At 38.0% G+C, this 12,433-nt stretch overlaps 1 protein-coding gene across 1 annotated transcript in view; it reads right to left on the bottom strand.

Annotated features, from left to right (window-relative positions):
* Positions 1-289: 289 nt before the first annotated feature.
* Positions 290-12,433, bottom strand: part of ABHD5 (abhydrolase domain containing 5, lysophosphatidic acid acyltransferase) — a 29,935-nt gene continuing 17,791 nt past the window's right edge. The window contains exons 4-7 of the mRNA XM_032697818.1: positions 10,470-10,624; positions 6,399-6,510; positions 5,675-5,861; positions 290-3,369 (exon numbers count right to left, since the gene is read on the bottom strand). Of these exons, the coding sequence (XP_032553709.1) occupies positions 3,280-3,369; positions 5,675-5,861; positions 6,399-6,510; positions 10,470-10,624 (544 nt within the window). The 3' untranslated portion in view covers positions 290-3,279. The remainder of the gene's footprint in view (positions 3,370-5,674; positions 5,862-6,398; positions 6,511-10,469; positions 10,625-12,433) is intronic.

The following is a 12,433-nucleotide window of genomic DNA, read 5'->3' as shown; positions in this document are numbered from 1 at the left end:
GTTCACAGATTCATGGAATATTTTGAGTTGGAGGGGACCCACAAGGATCATGGAGTCCAACTTGTAAGTGAATGGCCCCTATGGGGATCAAACTCACAACCTTGGCATTATTAGTATTGTGCTCTAACCTTAAAAAGATAATTATTAAAAAGAAATGCCAGCATTGATTTAATCCGCATGAAACCAGATGATGCCATTTCTCTTGTTTGGACCCATTTTTCCAAGCTCAACATGTATGAATTCACATTTTCCATTTCCATTTCGCAATCAGATACAAACAGGGACTTCCTTGTGATGGTTGTGAATGTTTTATTATAGAGTCTTATCAGTAAATTCTCTGAAAATCAGTTTTTCGGAACTAAAATCTAATCTGGCAGGGTTCAATAAGTAACAAGATGAACTCAGCCATGCAAACAAAATATTACTAAGTTACTTTAAATAAATTTTATCACAACAACTTCAGGAAGAAGAGCATGTCCTGGAGGCTTAGACTGTTAATCTTGCATTTCTATTAATATTTTGGATTCTTTTTGTTATGCTCTAGCCTCTGGTACACAGCTGTCTTCATTTTGATGCTAGAACAGGACAGATCTTTGGGTGCCTTTATGCCTGTAATTCTTGTCTTATTTTATAGTGCTGTAATAAAAATAGCACCATCAGAGTTCAGTGCTCACCACAGTACATTGAAGCAACTGGTCATTGCACTGAAATAGAACTTCTAGGGAAACTGAGATTATTCCTAGACAGTAATTGCTCACAAAAGGTGTAGCTCCCAAGTATTTCCAGTATGTGCCGTTCCTTTTCTGTTCAGCACCTCCTATGACATTTATTCCGGTAATTTGATCAGGCTGTGCTGCAAGCAATAGGATATTCAGAATTCCATCTTGACCTTCAGAGCAGCATTTAATACTGCCTGGAAGAATACCAAGAATCATTTTCCTTGTACATACAATCAACATTCTGAGCTTGCAGCTACTTGTTGACAAGCGCTCACCAGTTTCAGTTGTAAACCTAAGAACACTGAGACATTTGAAAATAAGCATTACCATATTTTTAATGTATTTGGATGGTTTAGCTCAACTTGTTAATAACTCTTGATTTCCAGGACTTAATTGCACATAATTTTTACAAAAGCAATATCTTGTCTTAACATTAATCACATATAACATTTAAGATTTATTGTGCAAAACATAAGCAGTAAGTCTTATTAGTACAATAAGCTGAAAAAGCAAGGGATATTTAAAACAATATTCACATGCGGTGTGCGAGTTTTATCCCTACTTCCAATTTTTGACGTGGAATCTAGAATTCCCATCAGTAAGTGCTATCCAAAAATAACAAGTTTGTTTCACCTTTGATTACTTGGAGGAGACTCAAAATTTATTTTGTGCATTAGGTTTTTACACACAATTAAAACAGGTGTTTAAGTTGATAAATACAAAATAAGACACTGATAAGGGTGATAAAAACCAGCATGCTGAAGGCATCCACCTAAATGGTGGCATGACTGATAATTTATAGCTTATATTAAAAAATGGAATAGATACTTCAGATTTTCCATTTTCAACTCAAGATTTTAGCAAATAACCCAAAATTTCATTTTACAAATCTGGCATCTGCTGATTGAAAAAGTAATTTAAATAAGTACTTCATTTTAATTAAAATCTTTAGCTTGCTAGATATTAAATGCTACCAGTCAAGGCAGTCACAAAAACTGTTTGATGTTTACATAGCACCATATAGATAAATATCTCCTTTAGAAAGAGAGATTATGTTTGGCTGGGAACATAATCAGAGTATTTCCTGAATATTTTAGGTATCTTTGCCTTCCACACCACAAATATATGCAACAATTCCTTAATTTGAGAAAAAAATGCAGAGAATTCCATTCAAGCTTTAACACGGTGCTATCATTAATTCAAATTCTCTCTACATAAAAGTATCAAGATCTCTTCAGCAGTCAATTTAATATTCAAAAACAGATCAATAGTTTTATGTAAACTTGTTAAAATACAAACCACCACATAATTTGGCTTTAAAGTGACAAAGTATTTTCCTTAATATAACTTACTAGGCATGTGAAGAACTAATGTCAAACTATAATTCAAAAAGATGCAGAGACTGGACTATCTCTGATATTGAAACACTCAATTAAAATATATAAAGAATCTCCAAAACATGTAATTATAATTCGTTACAGTGGTATTGTTCATTCCAGTAATAATCCTTCCTACAAGGAGGCTGCATGTTAAATAAAATACACTACCCTGTTCTAGTTAGAGAACATCAATATTCTCCCTCTGCCTCTTCTTCAGCCCGAATTTACTAAAAAGTAGACTAGGTTTTCTACCAAAGGAAATGGGAAATATGCTCACTATCCAAGTGGCCATTTCCTAGCCCTAATCAAAATCTTATCAGCTTATCTACAACTGTTAGGTTTAGACTAGTAACAAATCTTGCAGTAAAGTGTTAAAAACAGATGGAGTAACTAACAAGCCATCTTCTGCATTTTCAATCACTGAAATCTACACATTGAAATACTTATGGAAGCATGAGTGCTGGTGACATCATTGACTCTTACAAACTGAGTCTTCCGTAAAAGTTGCACAGATGAAAAAGGATGCCTTGAGATAAATGGAAATAAAATTCAACAGAAGATAGATTTCCTAATATTGAGCCTCAATTTCTTACAAACTAAGAGACATACTTCAGTGACAGACACTGCTTGCTACTTTGGCCCCGTCCCTCTTACAAAATCAGCTTCATAAGCTGTTATCACTCCAATTGAATAAAAAACCCCACTCTCTTAAAACATTGTATATGGAGTTCTGGGTTCCCCAAATAAAATACATATGCGTTTTCATAATCTTGCTATGAAACATCAACTAAAAAACATGAACATTCATAAAGAAACCAAATTGCATTTTGTACATTGTATCTACGTTGATACAGTTCTCTCTGTTGGAGAGTTCAGCATTTTTAGAGAGTTCGACATGTGCAAGTTTCAATTAAATTTTGAAGAAAATTCCAGTTTCAAAAGTTACATGTAATTTTGTATCTAACAGGTCAATAATCTCAAAAAAACTGTACAAAGTTAGCTTCAAACTTCTTCATCTCCCCCAAAATAGGCACTCAGTGGTTTAAGTGTGCAAATAGCTTCTTAGAAGAAACAGTGTGCAAACAGAGCCTGTCCCATTAGCTCCGCATTCTTTAGTGATTTCCTAAAGTATTGCCATTAAATGCTATCTACGGTATGACTTTCTAAAGAACAGAAGACAGTCAGTCCACAGAATCACAGATATCTTTCACTTTCTGATTGAAGTCTTCAGGTTGATCAGCATACACATAATGACCTGCACCAAGGATAGCCTAGAAAACAAAGGTGAAGAAACAGGTCAGATTCACAAAAATGTAATAAACAAATTAAAAAATACTGGGATAAGGTGAAAAACCTGACTTTTACACATTAACTAGGACCTGGCATCATACAGCCTAAAAAAAGACTCAACATAAGGAAGACGAAAATCTTCTTTCCCCTGTGAAGGAACTTTGCTACACAGGAAAAGAGGGAAAAATTACTGCTTATTCAATTGCACACCTTGTTAAAAAAACCCCACCATTCAAGTGGGCACAAGTCACTGCAAAGCAAACTTTGATATGCTTTGCAATATCAAACTTCTGATGCATCTGCACTCCCTGCGCTTCCCACTCCAATAGTTCTGCCAGGTTGCTCATTAATCCTGCAAGTGTTTGCGTTAGAGAGAGCATCAAGCCACTTGGATTTTTGTATTATAAAAGTGATACAGAAGAGACTAAAGAAGATACTGGGATAAGTGATTAAGAACTCAGAAGCTTAAAACTGCTGGGGATTTTCTAGACTCGTGGAAGCAGATTTCAACCCTCCAAATTAATGACTACTATGTTAAACAGAGACAAGTAAAATCCAAATGATGCAATATTTGGGGGGAAACCCCCATATTTGTGAACTAGATTATTTCACAGCAACTATGTAACAAAAGTAAGGATTTAAGAAAGCATTATTTCTATAATTTGTTATTCTCTGTAAAACTGCTACGAAGCCATCATCATAGTGTACAGCAAAGATACTTGACCTATTTTCTTTCCCTTTTACAACTGATCCAAGACTAATATGTATTTAAATCTATTTTTCCCTTCCCTCCTTAAAACACTCTCTCTTAAGTCTCTAACTGAATCCCATAAATGCATAGCTATGTTATTGTGTTAAAAAACCCCAGAAACTCAAATTAAAAATTAATTAGAAATAAACACACGTAATAAACCCCCAGAATTTCTGTGCATTTTACTAAGCATGGCACTGCCAGTCCACGTCTTGGTCTCATTAGAGCCCTTTCCACCCTATGGTTTTTTGAGTGTCCCTGCAATTTTTACCACTCCAATTTACCTTTTAGAATCTGTATTTGGCTTGACAAAATTTTAATCTGGAATACAATAAAGTTGTCCACAGTCCTTTCTAAAAGCCATTGGCCAGAATGGAAAAAATCTGCCTGAACAGTACATGCTTATCCCAGCAATATGTTGTATACTTTTTAAAAATGATTTTTTGTTTCAACTCCCTTTCTGGTTAAGCAGTTAAGTGACACTTTCAATTCGAATGTTAACATTTATGAAATTTATCTGTGCTCTTTAATACAGTTCAATAAAACAGTTCAATAACAATGTCTTATTCTCTGAGTTTTAGCTCTGATGTCAACTGTATCAAGTTATAAAATTTTATTTGAATGAGTTGTTACAGCATACTATCAACATTGCATATTGTCACTTCTGTCCAGATAGTTCTAGACATCAGTAAGATGACAGCTGGTGTGTTCAAACATTTTATCACCTCACAGCATTGTAACATACATGCATATTCAATTATCACAGCTGACTGATGTGAAAATGTGTGAAGAGTACTTTTAAATTAATTGGGTTTTATAGAAATAAAAAAAATGCAGAGTGCACATTCCCATCAAGTTGCAGGTACACACATTTTAATACTTTTCTAAACAAAAATACATTAAGCTAGGAAGAAAACACTAAGTATTCTTTTAATGACTTAGAGAAAGATGCTTACAAGAACCTAAGCACCAGGTACAAACCACTCTTACTAAAGATATAAAAGCATTATATAGACAGATGAAAAGAGTTTATGAGAGCCTTCCTACTGTGTTACACATATATGCAGATATTATGACGGCTGTGGTTTAAAACACAGACAAAACCTGTGACTACAAAACCTACTTGTACTAGCACACTGTAGAACAAAATAAAGAATGACCTTGCTCAAAGATCTAGTTTGGCTTGTAGTGCTACAGTAAGTTTTGTTCTTACTTTGGGAACTCAACACTTTTGTCTAGGTTTTCTCTGATCTACAATGTGTTTTCTCTCTCCCTGTTACAGAAAACAGAAGTTATTACCCCAGGCTCTAAGTCAAAGGGACAGCATTTCCACAGTTGATATAAAAAACAGAGAATCACAGGATGGTTTGAGTTGGAAGGGACCCTAAAGATCATCTCATTCCAACCCCGATACCATGGGCAGGGACACCTCCCACTAGTCCAGGACGTTGAGAGCCCCATCCAACCTGGCCACATAGATATGACTTAAGCAAGTCCCCACAATAAACAAACAAGTGCTTTAAAAGTCAACTTACTATTGTCTTCACATATGAGTTTGGTCTCAGAGACTGGATAGTACTGCCAGAATTACCATCGATACACGAACGTGCTCCATAGACCACAGTGATAGGAATGTCTTGATCCATTTGCGAAATCCGTTGCAGCATCGGCCTTTTTGCCCATCCGTAAGGAATAGTCATGTTCTTGAAAGCTGTTTCACCACTTCAAGCCATTCAAAAGGGCAAAAACAATTCAGTTTCCACTGGATCTGCTTTTTATCTAATTTGGGGTATCTGTGCCTTTTGGTAGCACAGAGTACACAAGGCTGGGATTTTTCAAAATTAAGAAATATAAATTTTCAAGGTTTACATGTAATTTTCAACAGAAAGACCCCATGTTTTTACAGGACTGAGTGATAAAACTTAAAAGAATGAAATGCCTTATCTTAAAAATTTTTAAAGAAATTCTTTACAGATTAAACTACTGTAACAATTTTTTAATTAAATTAGTACCCAAACTCTCACAGAATTAACACAAGTTAACAGGAAATACAGAAATAGGATAGTTTTTACTAGTTTCTTTTTATCAGTTTCTGGAATTCAGAAAAAGTGCAATGTTATCTTTTTGTTCAATAAAATAAATGCTACAATTAAAAATAAAACAGCATGCACACTGCTGCCATGGCCATTGGAGGGAGTAGCAGGCACTCAGTAAATGAATGACAGACTTCAAAACATACACTGGGAAACTCATACTCACCTGGGTGACTGTACATTGCAGTGATAGATATATTCAGCCACAGTGTTATCATCAAACATCGATGAATATTTTCGCTTGAAATCTGGTCTTAAACGCTGAACAAGGCTTAACCCTGTTAAAACAGAAAACACTATTAGATAAGAAATGAGTATAGATGACTTTATCAGATTGCTTAATACTTTTCCTTACAACCCTCAAAACATGTCCTCTTGAAACTCGTGGCTAGGCTCAATGACTTCTAAACCAGTATTTCATTTTAGCACTTGCATGTCTCAGGAAAACACGATGGCATTACACCAAACAGGAATGAAATATAAGTACTCTTAAGCATTTTATGCTGCACCCCCTGCTGAATACATACAGGGCATGTTTGAGAAAGGTCACCGCAGCAACAGAAGAAACCTACAAAGGGGACCAGCAAAAGGGCTAAGCAGAGTATCTTTCTGTCACCAGTTTAGTCTCACATGATGCCAATACCTTCTCCTTGCTCTGGTAGCACCGAGTGGGCCAAATGCATCACACCTTTCAGAACCAGAAGGCATTGTTGAAAAATCTGGGCTGTTTTTCTTTAAGTCTGTCCCCTCCTATTACAGAACAGTCTGCTTCTGAAGCTAGTTCATTTAGCTAGTGTTTAGTTGAAAAAAACAGAAGTCTATGGTGAAAAACAGGTGTAGAAATCTTGACATAAGGCACAAGTACTGGTCTAAATTAAGAGATTTAATGTTGAAAACTATTGTCCTCATGCTCTCTTAACGGCCAAAGTAGAGAAGTGGGTCGTTTCAGGGGCCAGTTCAGGCCTTCTAAATTTAAGCTTCTTTTCTAAAACACTTCTTTAAGGAGGAAGTGTCTTCTAGTTGGCCTGATGGATCTTTGGGACAAGAGCCTCAGCACAAGGCTAATTTTAGTCTAAGAATACTATTCATCCCTAATAGCTGATCTAAACCTACCTCTTTCAGTTTTAACCCATTACCCCTGGTCCTATCACTACATGCCCTTGTAAAAAGTCCCTCTCCAGCTCTCTTTCAGGCCCTCTGTAGGTACTGGAATGCTCCTACGAGGTCTCTCCAAAGCCTTCTGTTCTCCAGGCTGAACAACTCCAGCTCTCTCACCCTGTTGTCACCACAGAGGTGCTCCAGTTCATGTCCGTCCTCTAGACTCATTCCAGCAGGTCCATGTCCTTCATATGCTGAGGGCCCCAGAGCCGGATGCAGCACTCCAGGTGGGGTCTCACGTGAGCAGAGCAGAGAGGGAGAATCATCTCCCTTGACCTGCTGGCCACACTGCTTTTGATGCAGCCCAGGATGCACCTGGCTTTCAGGGCTGTGAGCACACATTGCTGGGGCACGTTGAGCTTCTCATCAACTAGCACCCCTCAGGCCCTTCTCCTCAGGGCTGCTCTCAATCCATTCTCAGTCCAGCCTGTACTGGTCCTTGGCATTGCCATGACCCAGGTGCAGGCCCTTGTGCAGGCCTTGTTGTACTTCATGAGGTTCACATGGGCCCACCTCTCAAGCCTGTCCAGGTCTCTCTGGATTGCATCCCTTCCCTAAGGTGCATTGACTGACTGCACAGCTTGGTGTCATCGGCAAAATTCTGAGGGAGCACACAATCTGCCTGCCCACAGTGCTGACAAAGACTCTGAACAGTGCTGATCCCAATACTGATCCCTGAGGAACATTACTCATCACTGGTCTCCACCTGGACATTGAGCCACTGTCCACAACTATGTGTGACCATTCATGGTTACATTTCCCCTTTTCCAGATGGCAGAAACTTCATATTGTTGTTAATCTGTGCAATTATGATGATGTCACTCCTTCCCTCCCACCTCTGGCCAAAGGCCTCGTACTACTCACATAGACCTTGTCACAGTGATCTATGCTTTTGTAATCTTGAGATTAGATATTGCAACACGCCCTTATGCACGCTTTAAACAGACTTAGAAAACTAATACAGTGCAAGAGAAAATAATTCCCTTATGAAACAGTGATTTAGCTCTCAAAACAATGAAGATTTTGTAAAATCCTGCAGTTCTCTCTGCTCTATTTTCCCTGCAGAGAGTTCAACTGCTGGATTATTCTTCTCTGCGTTTGGCTTTTTTGAACACAAATGATACAGTTGGCTTGGAATAAGAGTACCTGGAAGAAAGAGACTAATTCTGTGTCTTCCCCTGCTATCAGCACGGAGGTCATGGCGTAAGTGTTAGCAAATTTTAGAATTCACTTTCCATTTTGATAAGAAGTGTTTTGTCTGTGGGTCCAACTGCAAAACAGTTCTTCTCTGGGAATTTACAGGGGATAATGAAACAAGGATTTAAGGCACCTTGGAACAAATTTTGGAGTGAAATCACACTGATTCATGCTTGTAATGTTTATTGAAGACACACTTGTCTGGCTGCTTTTCCACAGTGTCTATGAAAATGCTTTAAGAAATACTAACACGGAAAACAGCAAGTTCCACAAAAAGGGTGTGGTCACCGTGACATTTCCGTTGTCCTGAGAAATTTTTATGTGTCCAACTCTAGGAATGGAATTCACAAATCCAACCTAAGCACCAAACCCCCTATACTGTGAGCCTCCTGGGTGACCATTCCAGTTAAGTGAAGGAAAATATGCAAATCCTCTATCTGGAAACCACTCAAATTAAAAAATACCTCTGGATTCTCTTTCTCTCCCAGTTTTAATTATTCGCCTGCGGGTCTGATTGGTCAACGTGATACCATTACGATATTCCAACGAACCTGGCTCACATTTAAGTGCTTAACTCATACCTTTGAACAAGATCAATTGGCTTTATAGTGAGGTTCAAACAACTATGCTTGCCCAGCAGCTTAACCGCATTTGCATGTAGAAGGAAAGCTGTATTTGGTTCAGTGCTTTCACGAGGTTGGGTCTGATGCCTACCTCGCAGGACAGTGTTTAAACTTTCTCTTCTCTAAGAAGTTTGCCTCACCTGTCAAGAACTGTGCATTAAGTTGACGACAGAAAACGTTTTTAACACGTGCAGTGCGAAAGAGATGAAAAATTTTGGAAAGCACTGCCCTTTACTTTAAAAAAAAAATCTGTTTGTACAAAATACGTTGCTTGTCTGACAAGCTGATTTTGTCACATTCCTGACAAGAAAAAAACAGATCAGCATATTAAAATATATATTCTATAGAAAGAGATTTAGGAAACAGATGTGGTTTAAATGTAAGCAAAGCCTAGGAATCTCACTAGTTTATCTTCAGACTGAATACTAAAAAATGATGAAGAGGTGAGTTAATTATAACTCGGAAGGGACCAAAAGGATGTCTTTTTCCAAGCCTCTCCAGCAGATACTTCTGTAGTACACAGAGCAGCAGACAGATAAAACTCTTTTTTTGCTAGAAGGAATACATATGATGACTTTAAGACCTTCTCCCCACTCCTCAGATAGACTAACACCACAGTATTTTCAGTCATTCCTACCTAGTCCTAGTATTAGGGTATACAGAGTTTATCTAACATCTCATCAGTTCTGCTGAAGAAACAGAAATATGAAGTATAGACTGCCACTGTTATGCAGGACATCAATGAGGCCCACAAGATTTGCTAGAGTAATAAGAAAATGACTAATAGAAAGAACCCAGTCTCAATTTAACTTCTCTAAATTCAGAACAAAAGACAAATGAGTTTGTAAGAGACTGCCTTCTAATGTTAACAGAATCTGGAAATCCTGTTTGCCCATCAAACTGCAGAGAAGGGAAATTAAACGGACTGTGAGCAGAGGCAATCAGAAAAAACCCTTTCACAATCATGCCTCTCTGTCAGGGTTCCCCAACAGATGTCCACATCATCTGGCTCACTGTAACTGGAGCCTACAGTCACTTGTAGCTTGTCGTAAACTACCGTATTAGTATTTCCAATAGCAAGAGCTTGCTGCCCTCTTGTCCCAAAGAGTTCAAACCTTCCTCAACCACTCCCACCTTTCTTCAACTCTTTCCTCTGTGGTTGATACAGACCTGCTAGAAAGCTTATCATAATGTGCTATCTGCCCCACGTTTATGTTTAACCAAAACAGAAATGGTACTTAAGAGTATCTAAAACTTACCAAAGGGTCCCGCTATTCTTAGCCCAGCTAATGGATTAAATGGACTCAATATAGCTCCTAGTGCTTTGATCCAGATTGGAATTGGTCTTTCATGTTCAGCATTGTCAGGCCTCTCTGGAAAACCCCATGGCTCCACTAAGATAAGATGCTTGACCCTGTTGGCAAAAAAAGGTGAAGAGGGTTAGAGTACAGTAGCTTTTCTTCAACCGAGTATGACGAAAACATGCTATCTGTTTTACAGATACATACATACAACGTGCTTTAGTCACTTCAATCATAGTGGCTTATTACCTAGTTTCTGATTTATCAATGGTTTTGATTTCAATTACTAATTAGAGAGTGAATTGCACCTAAACATGTGTACAAACACCAGAAACTTGGAAGCACGTGTCACAAAGAGAGAGTCAGTATTCAATAGATACTCACTGTCACATAAATTTGAGAAAAAGGATAGTCTTATTTCTATTTTTAAAAATAGCCTAATCCACGCGCTCAGTCACTATTATTTGCAGGAGCAGTTTAACTTGAGAGACAAGAGGATAACTGCACCCACTTAATTTAAGTGAAGTTGCTAGAAGTCTAAGATCTCTGTTCTAAGAAGAGATACAATTTAACTGAAATATCATTTTATTGAAGTAAAATTTTAACTGAGAGAGGTAGGGCAAATCCAGCAGATGTTTTCTAAATTCATTGACTTTAGGTTATGAAAGAAATGTCAGAGACAATTTGTAAAATTATTACTCAAAAGGAATATCAGTGCAGAGAGCACAGTAGGAGTCTCCAGCACATGCAACTATCGGTCACTTCATGCTGTGGGTCCCCCTCAAGCAAAAACTCTCTTTCATCTTGGTAGATTAGAATCATCCATTTCTGTTTAATCCTGTAACACTTATTCTGACTGTCCTAAGAACTGATGATTTCTGAAAAAAAGTGACTCAACTATAGTTTTGCACATTTAAGGTGGTTTTCCATGGAAGCTTCATCATTATTGCTCTCTACAACTGCCTGTCAGGAGGTTGTAGCAAGGTGGGGGTTGGTCTCTTGTCTCACATATCAAGTGATAGGACATGAGGGAATGGCCTCAAGCTGTGTGACGGGAGGTTTAGATTGGATTTTAGGAAAAACTTCTTCACCAAAAAGGCTGCCAAGGATTGGAACAGGTTGGTTCAACCTGGTCTAGTGGGAGGTGTCCCTGCCCACGGTAGGGGCGTTGGAACTAGGTGGTAACATCCCTTTCAACCCAAATCATTCTATGATACCATGCCCAAGGAAGTGGTTGAGTCCCTGTCTCTGGAGGTATTTACAAGATGTGTAGATGTTGATCTTAGAGACACACTTTAGTGGACTTGGCAGTGTTGGACTAGATGGTCTTAAAGGTCTTTTCTAACCTAATGAGTCTATGGTTCTATGATCTTTACTTTCTTCTTCATGACTTCCTTCTCTCTTTCAAAACCATGAGATTAGATATTAACAAGGAAAAGTTCCTAGTACCTAAAATGATGTCAGAAGTGATTCCAAAGGCTATTTTTGGACTATAAGCAGTTGGGAAACCAGAAACCTGTGCTTGGAATGAAGGGTTGGAAAGGATTAACCTCACAAAGATGTTTCTTGGCTGTTGGCTCAGCTCTTAGTGTATTTGCACCCTGCAGCAAACAACAGCATTAAGAGAGGACAGGGTATAATCTAACTGTACAAATGAAGCAGGAGAGATTAGAGGCAAAGGAGCACAAGCAACGAGGAGCCATTCAGGACAGCCACACATTCTGTGCACAAACTATGGCATTACATACAGCACAGCAAACACATGAATAAAAATAGATTAAGCTTTTTTCATGTTTCCTTTCTTAACAATTTCCTTCTTATTTGGTATTTCTCCTTTTGGTAATCAAGCCTAAAACATAACCCAGGATAATGGGAAGTTGACCACGAGAATCACTCTAAAAGTAACAGTCCAGAAGTTGCAG

The sequence above is a fragment of the Chiroxiphia lanceolata genome, chromosome 1, assembly GCF_009829145.1.
Source record: "Chiroxiphia lanceolata isolate bChiLan1 chromosome 1, bChiLan1.pri, whole genome shotgun sequence".
Taxonomy (NCBI): domain Eukaryota; kingdom Metazoa; phylum Chordata; class Aves; order Passeriformes; family Pipridae; genus Chiroxiphia; species Chiroxiphia lanceolata.
The sequence above is the reverse complement of the archived record's forward strand: the minus strand, read 5'-3'. Positions and strand labels throughout refer to the sequence as shown.